At 33.2% G+C, this 23,208-nt stretch overlaps 3 protein-coding genes across 3 annotated transcripts; 1 reads left to right on the forward strand and 2 right to left on the reverse strand.

Annotated features, from left to right (window-relative positions):
• On the forward strand, positions 9,774 to 13,434 carry LOC109720005 (probable N-succinyldiaminopimelate aminotransferase DapC). Its single transcript, XM_020246865.1, has 9 exons — positions 9,774 to 10,080; positions 10,872 to 11,002; positions 11,096 to 11,181; positions 11,341 to 11,435; positions 11,656 to 11,752; positions 12,049 to 12,163; positions 12,299 to 12,453; positions 12,670 to 12,795; positions 13,017 to 13,434. Exons 1-9 carry the CDS (start codon positions 9,896 to 9,898, stop codon positions 13,221 to 13,223), a joined length of 1,197 nt encoding a protein of 398 aa, XP_020102454.1. The 5' UTR covers positions 9,774 to 9,895; the 3' UTR covers positions 13,224 to 13,434.
• LOC109720544 (replication protein A 14 kDa subunit-like) lies at positions 13,855 to 16,237 on the reverse strand. The gene is made up of 3 exons (XM_020247745.1): positions 16,131 to 16,237; positions 14,750 to 15,008; positions 13,855 to 14,196 (listed from the first exon to the last, which is right to left on the reverse strand). The coding sequence occupies exons 2-3, from the start codon at positions 15,003 to 15,005 to the stop codon at positions 14,132 to 14,134; spliced, it is 321 nt and encodes a 106-aa protein (XP_020103334.1). The 5' UTR covers positions 15,006 to 15,008; positions 16,131 to 16,237; the 3' UTR covers positions 13,855 to 14,131.
• Positions 17,335 to 19,821, reverse strand: LOC109720554. The gene is made up of 4 exons (XM_020247757.1): positions 19,667 to 19,821; positions 18,816 to 18,871; positions 18,205 to 18,430; positions 17,335 to 17,673 (listed from the first exon to the last, which is right to left on the reverse strand). Exons 1-4 carry the CDS (start codon positions 19,734 to 19,736, stop codon positions 17,540 to 17,542), a joined length of 486 nt encoding a protein of 161 aa, XP_020103346.1. The 5' UTR covers positions 19,737 to 19,821; the 3' UTR covers positions 17,335 to 17,539.

Genomic DNA, 23,208 nt, shown 5'->3' on the forward strand with positions numbered 1-23,208 from the left:
ATTACCCTTGTGGCTCTCCTCGTAGTGGGGATGATGCTGGAAACATGGGGGCGCGTTCAGGAGCTACTGTTGCGTAGAACGAGTTCACTGGACCGGACCAATCAGAATGCGACGGTAGGAATGTATTAAAAAAAGCGATTTGCACACATTAAATATTAATTTATTATAATTTTTTAATTCAAAATTTTAAAATCATTTTAATTACGTCATACAATTTAATTTAGTTGACTAAATATTTTTATATGTAAAAGCGATACGATATCTTAATTATTGGCGTATTATCAATGAGAATCAATAACAATTAAATTGAATTTTAGGACTTGATCATAATTCTAAAAATTTGAATAAAAAATTACTGCAAATTAAAATTTAAAGATCAAATATCATCCACTTCATAGTTTGAGGACCAAAGGTCTCCTATGAGATTTAGTATTTTATTTTTTTGCAGCCTAGTTGTTTCAAATATTGTACAATTTGGCTATTTTATAATTTCATTTTGTTAAATAAAATAATAAAATGATATACTTTATGAAATAATAAAAGTAATTTATAATATGGATTTTATCATAATTGTGGTATGTGAAATGTATCAGCTTAGTTTGCTATCTAAAAACAACTTTTAATATAAAAAAGTTAAAAAACAAACAAACAAACAAACACATAATATCAAATTTGTATATTTTTCAAATATAAAATGACAAAATAAAAATGCGCTAAGCAAAATTTATTTGTAATAGGTGCATATTAAATTTACTAAATTTAGTCAAATTTAATAATTAAATAGTGGAACAACACAGTAATTAGGAAGTAACTCAATACTGTTCTTTTATTGTTATTTTTCAGTGGACATTATTTTTCAACGAGTAGATTCTTATAATTTTGGCTTGTAGCTTATTTTTGAAAAAGAAAACAATTTAAAAAGTAATAAAACTGCATGAATAATTAAGCTCGCCTTAATAATAATAAACAAATAGCTCATGAACTCATCTGTAGGGGTGGAAACGAGCCGAGCTCGAGCGAGCTTATGTCGGCTCAAATTCGGCTTGAAATTAATTTCGAGCCTTAATCTAGGCTCAAGCTCGGCTTGAAATTAATTCGAGCCGAGCTCGAGCGAGCCTAATTTCGAGTCGAGCCGAGCTCGAGCTCTAAACGAGCCGATTGAAATTCTCGACATTATATAATCAATAGTTTAATTTTTATAGAACATTACCTACAATTTGATGCAATATGTCCAATGGTTCAAAATACAAAATAATTGCAAGAAATATGAGCTAGGGTGACTCCCTGACCGGGTGAGGGTCAAAGAGAGAGAGAGAAAGAGAGAGGAGAAAAAAATTAGGAATTTGAAAATTTGAATGTTATCATGTTTTAAGGTTATTTGCAAAAGTGAAAGTCTGAAAGAGAGAGTGTGTTATGTAAATTTAGAGTTGGGTTCAATTGCACGGTTGTACTTGTTGGGTTTATTTTATGGGCCAACAATAATGGCCCAAATTAAATTAAAGCCTATATATAATTAAAATACATTATATATATATATATATATATATATATATATATATGTATATATATAATAATATTAGTAGGCGGATACTGTTGCCTATTAGGGACTACAGCAGCCCTTTGCCTCCTAAGTTCTTAACGCGCATCAAATTTGATGGGTGTTAGGTGAAAGAGAGTTAAGAGAAATTAGAAGAGAAATTGAATTTTCTCAAATCAAAGAGAAGAAAATTGAGAATCCAATTTCCTTCAATATTCTCTTCTCTCTTTCACCATAACCATCCAATCAATTTGATGGACGGTTAAAGACTTAGGGAGCACAAGCGTCTGCGTGTGCCCTAATAGCACAATAGCCTCTACTATTATATATATATATATATATATTCGAGCTTTTCGAGCTTTTCGAGCCTAATTCGAACGAGCCGAGTAATACTCAAGCTCGGCTTGAAATGAATTTCGAGCCTTTTATTTTGTTCAAGCTCGGCTCATTTAATTTCGAGTCGAGCTTGAGCGAGCTGAATATCAAGTTGAACACGAGTCGAACGCGAGCCAGCTCGCTCGTTTGCCAGCCCTACTCATCTGGGCATTTATAGGGTACGAGGAGTAAGATCCAAACTTTATTATGATACATTCATTTTATTAACCACGATTAAATCACGTAAATTACGATTAGTTGTTAATAAAAATAGATTGATTGTTAATATGTTTAATCACATAAAAATTAAGGATTCTTTGATATAATTTTCTTTAGTTTTAAGTGATCACGACGAATATCTCATAACAAATATTAGTTTTTTTATTTGAGATTGACTATTTTGTGGGTATATAAACCCTGTAACATAAATGATAGAACAATCAAAATTTGCTAATACTTTAATTTTTAATATTATCATGCTTTAAAAATCTAACTATCCAGGTCTATGGGTGATGTGGTAAAGCTAAACCACCCAATTATTTCTTTGATATATATATATATACACACTTTTTGATCAGAGGTTGAATCGATCATCAGAAAAAGAATTAGACAAAAAATTAGGATGCACTCTAAATTTTTTTCTTTAATTTAATGCCCATTGGTATTCCAAAAGTACCTTTTCGGAGTCCTGGAGAGGAAGATGCGGTTTGGGTTGACGTATAGTGCGACTTGTCAGACATATTGGATCATATATATATATATATATATATATATATATATATTCCCAATTTGCTAAACTAATTTAGTGGTTAATAAGTGTGTCTATTCACTCACGAGATCACATGAATATTTTTTTTTATTTTTTTGGTTTACTGCTCAAGTTAATTCCATCAATAAATATAATCTAGAGGAATATAGATGGTTTAGATTTAATATAATTCTAGAGGTGACCTGCTATTGAAGCATAGGTACCATTCACCATGTACCCATTTAAAGGGTATTTTAGTCTTTGTAAAATAGTTTGGTCCACAAAACCGATTTTATCCAACTAAGAATATTATGACCCTCTTAAATACCTACAACAATAATTGAATTTTAAATTACAACCAAACTGTAAATTTAAATTCAAAACAACATTTAAAACTTTATAAATCAAATTTAATTTTTTTGTAGATTCAAATTTAAAAATTTAATATAAATTTCAAAATTAAAATTTTACATTACAATACTAATTTCAAAAATTAAATTTAAATTCAATATTTTTTTGAGATGGATACTTAATAAATTGGGTATCATCTAATTTGGTAAGTTATCAAAGTAAATAAGATATTTAATATTTAAAGGATACTGACAAATTTGGTATATACTAATTTTTTTTCAATATTGTCATGTTAATTAATTCAAATCGGTAATCTGTTCAACAGGTTACTTCGTGTAAATCCCAACTATATCCTTTACTAATTAAGGAATTAAATTTTAATACTTGTAGTGTATTGAAGCATTCCTCTATAATCTATACCAAAGAAATAATAACATGGGAATTATACTTGTGCATTGTAATTAAAAAAGGTCCTAATGTAATTCTTGTTTAATTATTGTTTTTTAAATGAATACATTTGACATTTGATAAGAGGATAGGGTGTGGCTTTATGGGGCCAAAAAAAAAAAGTATGGAATATATATATTTTTAATCAACATTCTTTCAACAACTATTTTTTTATTTAAATTTTTATACTCAGTTAAGTTAAAAGTTGTATCAATTTAATAAACTTACTAATTATTAATTGTTATTTGAGTAGTAAAATCTCAATAAATTGCATAAAATTAAATATAATTTTTTACAAAATCTCAATTTATTTGATTTGAATCAGTCAATGATACTTTTGACTTTAAAATTTGAATGCGGCGTTAATTTTTATAGATTTTATTTAATATACTAAATACAATTCTTTCTACTATAAATTTATTAAAATAAGTAATTAAATTAAATTTTAGAATTAAAATATTATTGACAGATATAAATTAAATAATTTAAATAATTTAAATAATTAATTTAAATAATAAAATGGTCAATATATTTTTATATGCGGAAGCATGCGGAGGAGCATGTACCTTTTGTGCGCATAGGATTCTCAGGAACACTCCATTCGGCGGGTCCCACCGATTCCGGACTCGATCCGAGCCGTCGAATGATTAATCGGACGGATCACAGGGAGAAGGCGGGTTTGCACCGCAACACGTGGCGTTAGATAATAAATTACCTCGAAGGGTAAAATGCGTGGAGGACCCCTTTTAAGTGTACGTAATTATGAAATAGTCCCGTCAAATTTACTTTTTCTTGATAAGTTTGTTAAATTTAATTTTTAAAATTTCTCGGAAAAATAAATTAAATATTTATTTAAAAATTTAGTATATTTTTAAAGTAATATGACTAAAATAACTCTAATAAAAAAATTTAGATTAAATAAAAAATATTTTAATTAAAATGGTCACATTCGGGGGTACTTCGTTTATAATACGCTATAGCCGAGGGATCTACATACAATTTTACCTATCCTCCGACGCGACAACGCGGGACGCGGTGACGTGGCCACGTGAGGGTGGGCCCCACCGTGCTGGGTGGTCGCCAGCTGTCTCGTTTCTTTTTCTTTTTTTTTTTTCTTCCGTAATTAACGAGCGTGATGTGCGGTGCGAAGTGGCTTATGCTTGGAGCCGTTAGGATACTAACGGGTCGGACTTTTTTAAAAAAAATAAATATTTTTGGGTTAATTGCACTATTGGTTCCTAACTTTTATTTTTTATTTACTTCGATTTTTTTTTAGCTTTTGGATATATAGTTTTTATATTTCAGGTAAAATATAATTATTTAAATTTAGCTACCAGATTTTTAAAAATTTTATTTTATTATCTAATTTTTTATTTGTTTGATTTGAGTCAGTTAATAATATTTTGACTTTAAAATTTAATAAATTTATAGTTATGAGAATCGTATAAAATATACTAAGTAAATCTGTCATAATAAACAATCAATTTAAAATTAAAAGCCAAAATATTATCGACTGATTCAAATCAAACAAATTTAAAAATTTAATAGCAAAATCTAAATAATCGGTAGTTCAAATAAGTTTCTTGCAATTTTAATTATATTTTATAGCATTTAGCCTTTGAACTTTCAAATTTTAGTTTTATTTTGACGAAATAAGTTTGTTGTCAATTTCAATGAAGCTATATTTATTTGTATAGATAGCGGCGGTGGATTATTTCAAACAAAAATTATAAAAATTTTTAGTGACATGCCCAGCTCAACGCCAAGAACATTGAGTACTTTACAAGATGTAATACAGGTCAAGGTCAAGATGAACGCGGAGGTAAAGAACATAATTAAGGATGATGAGATTGGAATTGACGCGATAGATGCACGCGTATATGAAAAAAAAGCAATGTTGCTTCTACGTTTTTAGACTAGGTGTGAAATCGACGCGCCGCTGATTTTAAAGATTCTTAATTTTATGAACGTCTTATTAATTTTTTTAATATTAAAAATTTTAAAATTTTTCGTGAAGTTTTGGATGGGATAAATGTAAAATTCAATATAGGTGTGTTTGATTTCACGTAAAAGTCACCCAAAAAAAAAAAAAAAAACTTGAAAATAGTCTTTCGACCGTTTGATTTGACATAAAGCACAGATTTGTGAAAAAAAAATTTTGATTTTTGTTTTTCGCCTCATTTTGGTGGAAAATAAAAACTTCGAAGAAAAAAATGCGGCTCAGGCTCGTTTATAGAATCGTGGTCCATGCGCTAATGTGATAGCTCGTCGACCGCATGAGTGGTGTCCACGTTGGACCACTCACCTACCCCCTCTCTCTCTCTCTATATATATATATATAGTGGGGTTACTATACTCTTATAAGTATTTAGACATTCGTACTCATAAGTTGTATTCGATGATGGAGCTTCTGAATTAACAATCCACTCCGTTAAATATAATCTAAAGTATTTAAAATTTTTTAAAAATAAATTTCGTAATTTTTCGAAATCATAATAAAGTCCATCAAACAGGCATGAAATGAATGGTCAAAATCGAATGATGTCTTAAAATTAAATGATCGGATCCTTCAATTTAAGATCGGAGTTATTGATCTTTATCTAGGAAGTGAATAGAATTTTTTATCAAAAATTCAATCTTTTTCAATTCTTTTACACCGTTAAACTAGCAAGTATCTGATACCGGCCGTTAAAAATTGTCAATTTTGTGAGTTTTTGATAGGAAGATAAATTATGTCGAAAAATTAGAAAATTTGATTTCTAGAAATTTTAAATGCTCTAGATAACGTTTAACGGTGTGGATCGTCGATTCGGAAGCTCTATCATTGAAAACAACCTATGAGTACAAAGACGATCGTACTCATAAGAGTATAATAGCCGGACTCTACATATATATATATATATATATATATATATATATATATATATATATATATAGAGTTGAGTTGGAACGCTATCAGTAGCAAACTGATTTCATTATCATCCATTTATTTTCGATAATGGAGCATCTAAATCGACGATCGACACCGTTAAATATGATCTATACCACAGAGCACCATCCTGTATCGATAAATTCATGTTAATGTACTGATGAGTAAAATAAAGTATGTGTCAAGATACCGTCCTGCTATTCTGATGACACACTAACATATTATGTGCTACAAAGTTGTCGTAGCCCTAGTTAGTTAATTCACAAATTATTCGTGAATTATTCGCGAATTATTGAAAATTCGAATTAAACTGTCCGTTTACGAATTTTTTTCAAAGAAAGAGAATTATTCGCGAATTTTTGGATCAGCCGAATTATTCGTGAATTATTCGCGAATTATTCCCGAATTATTAAAAATATGAATAAAAAACTTATAGTTTTTATTTTTAAATATAAATTATCTTATATTTTATATCATATATTTTATATTTTATACCGAATCCGTTTTCTAAGTCGAATTTTTCAACGAATTTAAAAATTAGAAAATAAATTTTATGCATATTATATCTGTATCAATTTTTTGTCGAATCCGAATTAACTAACTATGGTGGTAGGTTGTAATAATTAGGATCCTCAAAGGAACGCATGTAAAAGAAACAATCCACTTTTAAGGACCACATTAAAAAGTCTAAAAACGAAAAGGGGGCAAAAGGAAAAAGAAAAAGTTGAGGAACTCCTTTGCTCTCTTATTTTGCTTTTCCACCTTCTTTTCCTTCTTTTTTTTTTTAAAAAATCCAATCACAAAAAGCATAAGTAGATTAGCTAGTCATTGCTAGAGAAATAAGATTGTTTCATAAAACGGCCCAACGAATTTGGCCCGACCCGGCATTGGGCCGACCCGGTATTGGGCCGTGCTTAGGGCTGACAATCCAGCTCGCCGGTCGGGAGCTAACTCGTGCTCGGCTTGGAATGAACTTAAAATCGATCACCGACCATTCTTGAAGCAAGTGGGAAAGGGCTTGGTGGTTGGTACCCGAGACCCAAGTTTGCATCCTAATTGATTCACATTTCCAGCTAAGTTTATTTCTAAATGAAATAAACGAAGCAGCTAACGTGCTTGCTACCTATATCTCAAAAAAAAAAAAAAAAAAAAACTTAAAATCGTTCGCTCGTTTAATATATGAATTAAACCAGCCGATCTGAATTTTTCAACTCGAAATCTTAACGAGCCGGCTCGATATAGCTCGAAAATATAAAGAGGCCTATATTCTATAAATTTTAATTATTAGATTAAGATTCTAATTTTCTTTTTTACTTTTCATTTAGTAGTAAGGCTGATAAGCTATTTATAGTTCCCAAACTAGCTTGTTAATAAATAAGCAAAATACAAACTGAATTTTTTAGCTTGATATTTTAGCGAGCCAAGTTTGTGTTTAATTTGTTTAATAAACGAGTAAACACGAGACGCCGGTCCTAACTTGTTCATGTTCGACTTGTTGATAGTCTTAACCGTGCTTAGTACCTAACTTTATATTGTGAAAGGACAAGGAGAATAATAATAAAATAAAATGTATAAAACTTACCTCAACGATCATCATTTTGAATCCGACTTTCTAATCCTTAAAAAATTTTAGTTTACTGTCTGCCCTCTAATCTATTGGATTTGAGCCAGATAGTGATTTTTTGTAATTTCAATATCTGAATGCGTCATTTTATTCACGAGTTTAGTTAGAATATTTTTTGCAATTTACCTAAGTTTATTAAAATAAGTTATTAACTTAAATCTCGACACATACTTTACCTAAGTTAATTTCAGAATGCATGTATCAAATCTCGGATTTAAACTCATATAGAGAAGTTGCTTTTCTTTTTCATAATGTCGTATTACTGTAACTTATCCATATTTAGTCAACTAAATTAAATTGTAGGACTTGATTGTAATAATGTAAAAATTTCGAACAAAAAAGATAAAAAAATATATAACTTATCTCAACTTATTATCCATTTTGATTTGACTATCCAATCTTTATAAATTTTAATTTCGCTATCCAACCTTTTAATTAATTTAATTTGAGCCAGTAATGACTTTTTAACTTTTAAATTTAAATGCGAAATTCATCTTTACAAGCTTAATTAGTATATTTTATACCATTCATGTAACTATAAATTCATTAAACTAAAATAACTAATTTAAATTTTATGTTAAAAGAGCCATCAAATAATTTAAATCAAATAAATTAAAAAATTAAGTACTAAAATTAAAATTTTATAAGGTTGGATATGTATTATTTATAACGGTTAATTGCATACAAGTCCCTGAAAATATGTGAATTATAAATATATTTCTACAAAATTCAATTATCATATGTTATCCTTTCAAAAGTTCTAGTATTTTTAAATATGTCTCTATTGTTAGAATTCGTTAAAAAAATTTAATTAACTATAGATTAAATATTCAACCATGGTTAGCTTATGCGATAGCTTGATATTTTTACCTCTCTTATGTATGCTGTTGTGATTTTTGGAGGGACATATTTGTAATGGCAAAATTGATATTTTACTTATTTGCTGTTAAAATATAAATAGTTCTCTAATAAACTATAGGAACATATTTGAAAATATTAAAATTTTGATAGGAACAACACATAAAAGTTGAATTTTGTAGAGATATATTTATAATTTATTATGTTTATAGGGACATGTAAACATTTAACTCTGTTTATAATAAATTTAAAATTGAGGACGAAAGGTGTCTAGAAACTTTTAGGCCAATTTGCATAAAAAATCTACTTATTTTGGGTTTTTGCAAAATCGGGCCACCTTTTTCATTTTTACAGATTCGGTCCGCTTTTTCAGCAAACTGACCAAAATACCCTTATTACTTTTTCTCTTTCCTCTTTCTCTCTCTTCTTCGTTACTCTCGTTCTTTTTTTTTTCTCGCCGGTAGAGCGGAGGCGGAGCGGAGGCAGAAACGGTCCGTCTCGCCTCTCACCCTCATACTCTCGCCCTCGCCTTTNGGAGGCGAGGAAGGTTGGGGGTGCATGGACGAGGGCAAGGGCGAGGGCGAGGGCAAGGGCTAGAGAATGAGGGTGAGAGGCGAGACGGACCGTTTCCATCTCCGCTCTGCCGGCGAGAAAAAAAAAGAACGAGAGAAACGAAGAGGAGAGAGAAAGAGGAAAGAGAAAAAGTAAAAAGGGTATTTTGGTCAGTTTGCTGAAAAAGTGGACTGAATCTGCAAAAACGAAAAAGATGGTCCGATTTTGTAAAAGCCCAAAATAAGTGGATTTTTTATGCAAATTGGCCAAACTTTTATTACAGTTTGAGGGCTAAAAAGTGTAATTTAAAAAGTAACCGGTACGAATATTTTGAATTGAGCATTTGTAGCGGTAAGAGATAAGGTAGCCCGTGGCGCTGCCAGTCTGCCCGGCTGCTGGGGGACGTGCACAGACCGAGAGTGCTGCCGGCTGCGCAGCAGGGGCAGGGGCAGGGGCAGACTGAATTGGGAGTAAATGGAGGGCGGGAAGCTGTCGCGGGCGTCGCGGGCGGTGCGGGCGTCGCCGATCCAGGAGCTGTCCCTGCTGGCGCAGCGCCGCGGCGCCATCAACCTCGCCGAGGGCTTCCCCGACTTCCCCGCCCCTCCCCTCCTCAAGCGCGCCGCCGCCGCCGCCGTCCTCGCCGACCTCAACCAGTACACGTATTATTATTCCACATAACGAGCTCCTGAATTTTAGTCCTGCATACAGCTTTTTATTTAATTTCTTTCTATTTCGATCGTATCAAAAATCCTAGATTGATCCATTCCATAGTAAACTACTTACAATCCTCTCTCACAAACACATCTCCCTCCTCTCCTGGATCACTCGCATCTCCCTTAACCAAAACCCCTCTCGCAAAATTCTATGCGACCTAATTGTTCTTTCCAATTTTCCTTTCAATAATTAACTAAATATTTTTGAATGATTTGCCGTTCTATTTTTCATTCTAATGCAATTCAATTCTATTTTCCATCCGCATTCCGGTCATGAACCAAACATGTCCTAAGATTAAGCTTTTAGAGCAATCGGTTGTGTTAAATTGTACAGAGATTCTGAGTTCAAATCTTACTAGGTTCTTAATGCCGTTCGCACGCAATTTAAGCATTGAGAGTAATTATTTGTGTTATGTAATATCGGAACAGAAGCTTTGACTCCTCGTGTCGTTCTCCGGCAACTTAAGTTTCCAAAGAAAAGTAGTTTCAACAATCTTAATGCAAGTGGTCATTTCGTAGTATATAGTTGTAAAAATGATGCATGTAATTAGAAGATACATGTAGTTGGATTTGCAGCAATTACAGCTACATCTATCTCGTTTGGTTATATGCAGTCGGAAGTGTTGGTACTACAAAAAAAATTTATAACATGGAGTTGGAAACTATGCTGGCAAATTTGATCCTACTTAGTATTTCTTCTAATATCTGGCATTTGAAGTTACATCTTCTGCTTCAAGGCATGTGCAGGGGATTTGTGATCTCCTGGCGGAATCGATGAAACGAAACCACGGTCTCGACCTAAATCCTGTTACGGATTTCGTGATATGCTGTGGCCAAACAGAGGCATTTGCAGCATCGATATTTGCAGGTGTGGAAGTTTGTTCATGCTCTGGGGAGATTTCTCAGATTGATTAGATTCCCACGAGGCGAGTTGTTAATGTTTCGCAGCGTATTGTAACAGTCATCGATCGAGGCGATGAAGTTTTACTGTTCGATCCTGCTTACGAGACGTACGAAGCGTGCATCGCCTTAGCTGGAGGAGTTCCAGTGAGTTCAGATTATCGATAAAAAAAAAAAAAGAACTTTGTTATTCCCATCTAGGCAATCATGGATCTGAGTTGTTATTATTTCAGCTTAGTTATATGCAGTCCTAATGTTTTTTTCGTTTTCTTTTTTTTCCTACTGAACTGTTATTGAATGTGTTAGGTCTATGTGGAATTAGATCCTCCTCACTGGACTCTAAATGTAGATAGATTCATGAAATCGTTTACGAGTCGGACGAAAGCTGTGGTTGTTAACAGGTCAGCACATTATCAAACCTGCATCAGCAAAAGCTGGCAAACTACGCATTTTGTTCTTCTTTTCGCGATTCATGGGGATGGAATTTAATGCTCTCTATGGAATGGAGTTAGCAAAACCTCTTTGGTTTAACTTATTTGCGCATTATCCAATAGGGATGTAGCTGTTCCTTGCTGCAACAATTTAGGTTGCGAAAAAGATTAATTGTGGCACTTGCAACAGCCCACATAATCCAACCGGGAAAGTTTTCAGCATGGAAGAGCTTAAAGTCATTGCTGAAGCCTGCTGCAATAAGGACTGCATTGCTATCACAGATGAAGTGAGTACAATTTCTTCGGCTGATTTTATTTGGTTTACGCTAAATAATTTGGAGTGACAAGCCTCTACGCTTAGGGCGTGAGAATGAGAATTCATAATTTGTTTAATGAGTTTGATAAGTCTCAAGTTGGCGAAACATATTGGCCCGCATGAAGCGATTCAAATGTTCAATGTGAGAACAAACTAGAGTTGGAAATGAGAAAAAAAGATCAAAGCCGCTAAAAGTTTTACGGAATTATGTTTATCTTCGTGATATATATCTGTTCGACTTTTAGTTTCTTTCGTTCTTTCTTTTAGGTATATGAGTATATCACTTTCGACATGCAAAGGCATACATCTTTGGCCTCCTTTCCAGGGATGCAAGAAAGGACCATCATCACATCATCTCTGTCGAAAACTTTTAGTGTAACAGGTGTGATCCCTCTCTCTTTCTCTGATCAATTCAAGTTTATTTTGATTGCTTTAATCCTACAAATAGATAGGCTTATATACTTGTGAACTTCGTTTAGTAATGTTAATACTTGTGTTTGATGAAAAATTTAAACAGGTTGGAGAATCGGTTGGGCTTGCGCTCCGGCTTCTATCGCATCTGCGATAAGAAATATTCACATCAAAATCACAGATTCCGCTCCTGCACCTTTCCAGGAAGCCGCTTTAACTGCCTTGAGAACCCCCCCAGATTACTTCAAATCTTTAAAAGCAGTGAGTCTCTGTGAGAATCTGAATTTCACCTTGGAAATGCAAAACTGCTGTTCTTTCTGATCTTCTTCTAATACAAAACCAAGGGTGTTTTTCTTTGTTTACGTGATCATTTTATGCATCGAATGCATTTGATAAGACCAGTTATCGTCGCAGAGCGACTATGAAGTAGCAAATTTATACATTTTCTGTTCTTTTTTTTCTTCCCCCCATAACAAGGAGTATGAGGAAAGGAGAGATTGTGTTGTTGAGATGTTAAGCAAAATCGGATTCCAGATTCACTTCAAGCCGCAGGGCTCGGTGTTTGTGTTCGCGGAGCTACCGGAAAACTGGCATCTTTCCGATGTAAGTGCCTTCTTAAATTGTTCAAGGTTTTTCTTTGCAGAAGTTTCACTATAGTTATTGATCTTTCGTTTACTCATTCGACTCCCCGATCTTATATAATTGTTTCGTTGTACTCCAAACATGAAAATCTGTTACATTGATGGAGAAGCTGATAAGGTTATGAGACTAGTTTGCAAAATTAGAGACGAATTTGACCGCAATCTATCTATCGAGCAATGCAGATCGATTTTGTGAAGAATTTGATCGAGAAAGCGGGAGTGGCGGCGGTGCCGGGCCGTGGATTCTTCCATGGAGACCCTGATGGCCCCAGCTATCAGAGCAGGTTTGTTAGGTTTGCTTTTTGCAAAAGCATGGAGACTCTAAAAGCTGCTTCTGAGAAGATGAGAGAGCTTGTGGGCAACAATGGGCTTCTTCAACCTTCAGATTGAAAAAATTAGGAGTAATCTTTTTTTGTTTCATTTTCTTTTTTTTCATTTGTAATGTGGGTTAGGTAGAGGAAATGCGCATTGGGCAATTGGCTGAGAGTAATTTGTAATTTTGCATCATCTTTATTGGTTTCAAAATGGCCCATGTAAAATACAAAATTTTGCTTTTTTTAGAAGAAAAAAATCCATGCAAAATGAAGTTTTTGATTGAGTAGGGTCTTTTTTCATTTTTTTAAGATACCTAGAGGACTTAGCTATTCTAACAGCATATTATTAGCTCTATACTGCATTTTAATGCTATTTGGCATTTCAAAATTTTTGCTAGAGAACCCCCAAGCTAATGATAATTTATTTTCTTTCACCGCGAGTAAATGTGTATAAACTTTCTAAATATTATAAAATATACGCAAATATAAAATAAATCTCAATTCAAAAACCTCTGTGATGGAACTGCAATATCAAACCACTTAGGTCTAGTTTGCAATTGTAATGTCTAAGAGTACTTATTTTAGACTTCAAAAAGGTCAAACAATTTAAATATGCTTTCAAATTTTGAAGGTATTTCAAAATATAAAAGCAGGTGCTTCTGCTTTTGGCTAAGCAATCTCAAACTAGCCGTGAAAAAGAGTCGGCATATCCCAAACAAGATCAATTTCAAATGTAAAAACGTTCACACCTGCGAGTAGAACACTTTTAAGCCAAACATTTCAAGAGACAAGAAAAGAGGAAAGTAGAAGTCATCAGAAACACAAGATCTGTGTTTTGTCCAAGCTCGCAACATCAAACGTGCGCGACTCAAATCTCTTCTCAGATCAAAAGCTAATCAGTTCACTAACACAAACAAGTTCTAAGTCTACATTTGTTGAAGGTCACAACATTGACTCTTCTTAGATCAGAAGCTAAACAGTTCACTACAGAAACAGGTTCTTGTACTTACCATTTGCAAGTTGGCAGAGTCCGTTGTATGCCTGCGTATCTGTGACAGATCAAAAACCATCAGAAACAGCATCAGAATGCTAAAGGAATGCGACCGTTTAATCTGCAACAAGCTAAAGAATGCAGCAAAGAGTGGACTATCTAATAAAAATGCTATTTTTAACTCCAAATACTAAGAAAATGCAAGAAAATAGCTAGAATCCATCCTCTTTCGTTCATTAACTCTTTTTTTGTTTCTTTTGGTTGAACACTAGAGCGTTACATTCCATGAAATTGCCGAATAGTAGTAACCACCACAAAAATCTAAATGAATGTAAGATATAGTATCCGTCTGTAAATTGTCAGAATTTAATCACGAAATAGGTCAAAAGATATAGTAAAAATTAAGCTATTTCTTTTTATTTTTCATTGTTTTTCATTATATAAGAGAAATATTTCGTAAGGTGCCTCAACCTATCATCACAGAAGGACGCTAAACCAAAAGGCGACAAATCTAGCAAGGTTTTGCAAAATCAATAAACATCAGAGCAGTATAAGAGAGGTCTAAGGAAATAGTAAGCAAATAAATACGCAGCAGTTATAACAAAAATTACCAAAATTTTCACCGAAATCAGTGCATATTTCAGCACGGATGGACTGATTGCCATCGGCAATACCAATAACCTCAATGAAGTGGGACAGAGGGACAGACTGAGCACCCTTTATAGTCAACTGGTGCCCATCAGTGGATTGGCCTGTGATGGTTCCACCTTCACTTCTCATTACTTGGACCACGGACCTAACCCTCCGCCCCGAGTACATCTTTAGAACATCCGCATTAACAAATACCGCTGGGGTTGAGGTATCCATTCTCTGCAAAACATGCGACTTAGAAAAGAAAACAAATATATGAATTTAGAGCTTTAACTCATGTTCTAACTCACGCAAAGTTTTTTTTTTAAAAAAAAAGGGCTTCCAAAATTCCTTTTTCTCTGTCTTTTTTACTGCAAAACAGAGGTGGAGTCCCTGCGTTGTTCATTAAAGGGGTAGAAAATAATACACATAATGAACTCATATCCACACACAACCATTATCCAAAGGGTCAGTGGTCAACCCAAATCATTTTCTTTTTTGTAAAGCAAAACTTGCTCGGTCGATCCGAACGCTAAATGCTATGTTTTCATATCTCACAACATCATTTTTTTTTTTTTTTTTTTGAGAGAGATAGGTAGCACGCTACCCGCTTCGTTTATTTCATTTAGAAATAAACTTAGCTAGAAATGTGAATCAACTAGGATTCGAACTTGGGTCTCGGGTACCAACCACCAAGCCCTTTGCCACTTGCTCTCGGGACGGTCGGTTATCTCACAACATCACTGTATTATTGTTTGTATAGCAAACTTGGTCGGTCGAATCGATGGCTAAAAACTATGCCCTTCATATCTCAACATTACTTCCAAATGTGAACCTCATAAATCTCTCCTCCCCTACTCTCATTCTACAAATTACTTTTGCACAGAGAAAACAAAGTTTAACTCAACGATCACACACACACCCTTATTACGATTCTCAAATTTAGCAAACCGTAGGCTCGCATAAAAAGCTAAAAACTTTGTGAACCTGAAAGATAACACAGCCACATAATGGTGTATTTTGATACGATAAAACTTATTTCCATATGTTCCAAAGCTCGTATTCTACTACAAGGAGCATAAAACTAAAACAATGAGCATAACAACAACAAGGGAGGAAAAAAACAAAAATGCCAATCTTTTTCTCCCCTATTCAAATCAATCGATCTTTTTTACCAAAAAGGTAGAGGGAGAACCTAATTGAACAATACGAGCTCATGAATTAAGATTTAGATGATGATGGTGATGATCCTAAACTATTAGCTACAGGAACGTAACAAAATCACCAGTATATCGATCGCACAATCAAAAAAACAAAAAAACCCTAGAATTGGAGATGATTCATAGAGAAGGAAGAGGCGACCTGATCGATTTCGCGCTGCGGAGGTGGGGGTGAGGGGATCGTCAGAGAGAGAGAGAGAGTGAGAGAGATGGGGGAAATTTGGGAAATTGGGGGTTTTGGGGATTTGATCGGAAAATGCGAGGGTTTTAGCGCCAATTTTTTTTTTTATGGGCTTCGACTGTGGGCTAGTTGGGTCGGGTTTGGGCCATTAAACTGGGCTAATGGGCCTGAAATTTATTACGAATAGGGCCAATATTTGACCCAAAACCCATATCCTATACGGTAAACTTCAAATACCACCCCTGTGGTTTCGCACTGTCTCACTTTAGTGCCCTGTGATTTAAAGTGTATCAAAGTAGTGTCATGTGGTTTCATTTTTATCTTTTTGTCAACTTTCATTAATAATTCGTTAAATTATATATAAAATATTTACTTTAGTACCATTTAGTTTTAACTTTGTCACTAATTTAACGAAAAAAATTAGTGGAATCGATAATAAAAAGATAAAAATAAAACCACATGGTATTAAATTGATATACTTTAAACTATAGGGTACTAGAGTGAGAAAGTGTGAAATTACAGGGGTGATATTTGAAGTTTTCCCAATCCTATATATACGCAGGCCTTCTATTGATAGGGGTTATTTTGCTTAGATTTTTGAAAAGCAATTTTAGAGCTAAAAGTGCTTTTTCTTCTATCTAGCTTTCGACGATCTTATTTTCAAAATCTGATTCTGGTTCTTAGAATCAGTTTTCTAATTTTAGATGTCGGAGATTAGAAGCAGCTTATAAACCTTATCTTTCTATAAAACCACTATACTACATTACGGCTTTATTTGAGTATTTTTATTGTATTATTTTAAAAAGTGTTTACATTTACAAAAGAACATTTGGATGCTTTTCTAGAGCTTCAAAATGTTTTTTTATTTAATAGAGTATTCTATACTTGAAAGAACAATCTACAGGTTGTTAGATGAAAATTATGAAATTTGAAAAAATAAATCTGAGATTTTTTTTTTCGTATAATCATTAATTGCCGCACTCAATCAGCATACAGTATTTGGCTAATGTAGAGTATGAAAAGGCGTACGTACACAATATATAATATGACCTTTAAAAATATTTTCTCAAAATTTGATTTATAGGTCCGCTTACAGTCGTCAGTGAAATATATACATAAATTATCAGATAACTTGTTCTCACATTCAAACACGGACATAAATGCATATATAAAACACTTTATGCTTAATCAGATTCAATTAGAAAGTACAGTGGGTACAACTTATCAACTACTAATTAAGTGCACCTACACCATCCATATTTTCTCCTCAAAAGTAAGATCATATAATAGGGTTTTGTTTTTGTTTTTTCTTTTTCTTTTTCTTTTTAAGTACAATAGTATAATGTCAAGATCATAGTGACATTAATGTATCAATAGCCCCATAGAAGCAAAGCACAACTCAGGAATATCAGAAGGTGGATGGGGTTAGCCAACTTATTCCCATTGCCAAAGTAATCATCATAATAATCTTCTTCTCCCAAATGGTCCAATACATTAAAATCCCCTAAATAAAAAATACAAAAAGGAAATTAAATTAGTCACACTATAATTCTCTTGATTATATAGATATAGATATAGATATATGGTTTGTTCCAATAATTTCATTTTTATTTTACTTGCTTATAAAATTATCTTTTCTCAAGTTATATATTTATAAATGTGGTTACTCCTGTGAAAACATGGGAGAACATATATAAAGTTTGTGAATAAGCATTAAAGTTGATCTAATGATTTTGGTGCTTGAACATTTATTAATTGAGTTTAATTGGTTTCCCCTGAATTTTTTTCAATAAAGTTTTCCCCCCCACTTTGACAAAGCTCTTAAAATTTCAAATTGGTATAACAATTTCTCTTGTTTTCCAGTTCCAGTTTCAAAACCCACAGCTTACACACACACACACAAAAAGAAGGATATTTAGACAATTAGCTAGGTGTATGGGTGTGCATATATTAGATTATTTCAATGTAATTAGATCTTAGTTCTTTTTTTCCTTTTTCATTTTGGAGGAAATTCACCAAGGGGTGGTTTGATCACCTCTTTTATCGGTGTGTCCGCACCCCCTGTAAAGGGCGAAACGCGCGTCGTGGATCGATGCGCCATTGTAGAACTTGAAGTTGTACAAAATGTTGTCGACGCATTCTAGTACGAGCTTCGTCTCGATCAGGCATGGCCCGTTGCAGTACTCATCGATTGCCACTGGCGGAACATTGATGCTTCCTTCGGCATTTAGCCTGTAGGACTCTTGGCAACTACTGTAAACCTTGTACATATACACATGCAACAAAGTATTATAGCAACTTATAGAAATTAATTGGACATGTAACTAAACATTATTTGGATCATTTAAGAAATAATGGTTTTTTTTTTTTTTGGTGTTTTTATGATTTAAAGTTAGAAACTTTTGCTGTTTAGTGGTGTTCTATATATATATGTAACTATAAGTTATCACTACTTTTATGTTCATGAAGAAGGACAATACAAGAACAATGTTGTAAATTGGTATGTGGCCTCCCTAAGAAATTAAACTTCATAGATAAGTAAGCATTCATGCTTAAGTGGTTAAGTTTATCATCTCTACATTTTTTCTACGTGGATATCTGCGTAGTAATTTTGAACAGCATAAAATTTTCATATAAAACACTCACCGAACGTTCGTCGAAGCATGCTAATGCTTTTGTAACAATGTCAACTGCATCTCCATCTGCATGAGTTGATAAATCATTAGATAATGAAGAAAACAAAATATTAATTGTGTGTTTATTGATGATGCTTTAAATCAAATCATAGAACCTAAATGATTGTTTAATGTTGCTTTTGGACAACTTCTCAATTCACTTGAGCAAGTAATAGTTTTTTTTTTAAATTTTTTTGCTAACAAAAGAAAGCTTTCGAGTAGAGCATCAAGCAGCAATTAGGTTCAAGATCCGAAAGACAAGCTCAGATTCAAAGTTTCTACTTCTAACTTCAACATTTTCTTTAATTTTTACCTACTTTTGAACAATTAATCTCTTCAAACAAAACCTTTTACAAAGAACCTCTCTCTGAACATTCTCTCTATCTGCAATTACCACTCAAAAATTTAAGATAAAAGTTTAAACTATATGAACTTTTTAACTATTTTAATCTCCTGCATAGTCCAAAATTTTCTAAATTTTTCTTAATAATCATCTCACATAGAAGCTAAATGACTCAAACGCACCTCTTTTTGTAAACGCTGGGATATCACTAGATTAAAGCTTTTTGCATCATGCGACTCTTACGTAATTAAAAATTACAAATAAAAACTAAAATTCGGGACTTGACGGTACGTACGCTTATTAAAACAGCTAAAAAGTCTATGTATTTAGTTAAAAAGATCTATAATTGTGCTAAAGGCCTTTCACTACACAAACTTTTAAACTATTTGTAGCTTCTCTTTGATGAAGTGATATAATTAAATAAAGCAATTAATCTAATTGAGATAACAATGTTGAGAAGGTTTACAGCAGCAACACACCTGACTTGCACCAGGATGGGCACATGCAGAAGAGAGCTATGATGAAGCACCAGTATTTTAAGAAAGCCATTGAAGGAGTTAACTATGGCATGAGAGAAGAGATCAGAGAGTGTGATGAAGAGGAAATGGTTTTGGATTTTATACTTGCATGCAAATGCATGCAAGAAGTGGATACCAACCCATACCTATCAACTCTCTCTCTCTCTCTCTCTCTCTCTCTCCTTTCACTTGTGCCAAAATGACCAAACTATCCCGCGGTGCTAAAGTGGTGTTTGGTTTATCGAAAACTATAAAACATTAATTTTTTAGAAAAAGTTTTTAATAAACCGACCGTCCCTGACGCAAGTGGCAAAAGTATTGATAGTTGGTACTCGAGATCTCAAGTTCGAATTCTAGTCGATTCATATTTATAATTAAGTTTATTTCTAAATGAAGTAAACGAAACGGGTAGCATGCTACCTATTTCTCAAAAAAAAAAAATTAAAGAAAAATATTATTTTAATAATTTTTATTTTCGAATAAAAAATTTAGAAAATAAAAGTTCATAAAATTTGACTGTTTTTGCTCAAAAAAATCACTTTATTTACGAGTAGAAACTGTTTGGTTCCTCGGAAAAGTATAGGAAAAACAAAATTTCATGAAAAATCTTTTTTTTTCAATTTTTTGTCCGTTCAGCTCCAACGAAAACTAACTTTTTTGAAAATTTTCTTTCCATTTTTTTTATTGAAGACTAGCATTTTTGTGTTCCTTTAAAAAAAAAAGATCCGAAAACGAAAATATTAATTTGCCATAAAATTTGAAAAATAAATTTTCAAAAATGCTAGCTTTTTCTCAAGAACTTTTTTTCACGCTTTTCGGACGAACCAAACACCCCCTTAGCTTTTCAAGCCAAAAAATTATTTTTCTTTTTTTTTTCTTTTTTTCAGAGAACCAAGCACTCCCTAATTCAAAGCAGTATATATGCATGATAAATTTATAGGCCTAATATAACCTTAAAATTTTAAGCTATTTCACAAATTCTTTTTTCTTTTTCCTATGATTGTGAGGGTATTTTGGTAATTTGGCATGGGCAATAGTGGGATTTTAGGTTTGGTGGCTTGCCCCCTGCTGGTGGCAAAAGGGGAGAGAGTGGGGAAGATGAGAATAGGTGGGAAAAGATAACCCACTTAGCTGACTTCTTAGGCTTAGCAAAATTTGTACAAACTTTTTCTCTAAAAAAGTTTTTCCTTTTCTTTTTGGTTTTTTCCTTAGTTTGGAAGTGCTTTTTCTAAAAGTTTGCACCCACCAACTAGTTCTAGACTAGATAACTGCTGCAGCTTTGAGCCTTTTATATATGAAGAGAAATAAATTAAGATGCAGATCATTTTGTTCTTTTTTTTTTGTTTTTTAAGTTAGTGTTTTGGGTTGTTGTTTGAGAAAATTTGTTGAAGGAATATGCATAGGATGTATCTTGCAAAAGTAGGTGTTTGGATTGCTATAGACACTACTAAAAGAATGAATTTTCAGTTGGGAAAAAGAGTTTTTGATTCATTTGTTGTTAAGCCATAAAAGTATTTTTCGGATAAAATAGAAAACGAAAACTTAAGCCACATGAAATCACGGTACATTACGTCCGTGCCAAAAAAAAAGATTATATTTTTACATATTAATAAGAATTATTATAATATGGGTCTGGCTAGGATATTATCGATAGTACCAAGCGTTTGGTGCTATCAAGTTTTTCGTCATTAAATTTAACCTTTTGACTATTTTTATTTATTAGATTATACTATTAAACCAATAGCTCACTCAGCTCTAGAGGGCCCACATCATCCTATCCGTATATTTTTTCATCCAAAAACCGAAAACCTAATAGCACCAATAACTTAGTGCAATTGATAGTATTCCGGCCTAGATCTTATAATATTATAAAAAAATAGAGTACAAGAGAAATTATATGATTTTTTTATGCAACCAAAAAATAATCTCCATCTCTATTTCTTGCCATCCAAATGGGAAGTTTCTCAAAAAAAAAGAAAAAAGAAAAAAGGACAAGTCAAACATTATTTAATGTAAAACTTTTTTTAATTAACCAATTTTTTAAAAAAATAATTTTTAATAGTTCTAGGTGAAATCAAACTAGCCTTAGTCATCATCAATGCACGTGAAGATCCCGCACTTTTGTAGCTGTTCCACATGTGACCCGTGTTGCTAAATCAACTTGGATTCATCCATGAGTTAGAGCGGGTCAATATTCGATAAAAAGAGTGGAATTATTCGCATAAAATCTTACATTACACTTCATTTAACAACATTATAACCTATTGTATTTATTTAGCAAATCAAAATAAATTTTGGTCAATTTATTTCAATCAATTACTCAAAACAAAATTAGCAGAGTAAATGGAAAAAAAAATTATTTTGTGCTTTAATAAGTTTGTTTCCTCAAAAGTGTTTCTAACCCTCATGCAATGGTGCTAATACGGCAAAGTAAAATAAAAATTAGAATCTAGGTGAAAATTCGAAAAAAGGATGTACAGGGCCAGTGGCGTATTTAGGGATGCAAATAGATCCGCGTTGACGGAGGTACTGTCCAGATCGGTCCCATGGGGCACTAAATTGAAGCCAAAAATATGAAATAATAATAATAATAATTCGTCTCAAATCCATCTCGATATACCAAGAAAATAGAGCAGGAGGCGAGGAATCTCTTTCTTCCGTTGATTCGCTCTGATTTGTCAAAACCTACTTTCAAGCTAATCAGCACAAATCCGTCTTGAATGGAGTGGTAAAAACAAAAATGAAAAGTATGATAAAAGTAAACCAATTTTGATCTGTCAAAAAAACGAAGCGGGAGACAGAGACCTCCGCACTCGGATCCGTCCCGTTTGCTTCTCCTAATGCAATTAATCCATATCCATTTCTCAGCAATCCTATATTCTAGGGGAAGAGAAACAGAAGAGGATAGAAATCGAGAGTGAGCGCGAAAATGCTCAACCGAATTCAACTTTATGGTAACAAAATATCTCCCACAATTTTAGCACCAAATTTCACATATCATAACAAACTCCCCTCACCCCTAATCAAATAATAATTATAAACTAACTTTTTTCTAAAATATATATATTATATCAAATCCCACATTCCTAAACTCCTCAACTCTCTCATTTCCACATAAAAGGAAATAATATGGAGAGAGTGAGAGAGAGTATGGGAAACGCAGGAAACATCTCCACCCCCAACCCTCTCTGCAAGTTCACCACCTTCAACATCAAGCAAGAAACCAAAAAGAAGAAGAAGATGACATTGACGACGAAGACGAAGCTCATGTTCAAGCAACGATGGCCGTTTTTTCGCATAGTCAGGTCCGGAGATCTCGCCGCGAACGCAATAGTAAATCCTAGTGACCCTCCTCCATTGGAGAGCAACGTTGGTGGCGTCGCGGAGAAGGTAAGCGACCGTGGAGAAGGCAAAGGTGAAGAAGATGATGATGAGGGGACTTCGTGGGTCGCTTTCGACGATACCTGCGACGAAGAAGAAGAAGAAAACAAGATTATTCTCAA

Source organism: Ananas comosus, linkage group 14 (genome assembly GCF_001540865.1).
Source record: "Ananas comosus cultivar F153 linkage group 14, ASM154086v1, whole genome shotgun sequence".
Classification (NCBI taxonomy): domain Eukaryota; kingdom Viridiplantae; phylum Streptophyta; class Magnoliopsida; order Poales; family Bromeliaceae; genus Ananas; species Ananas comosus.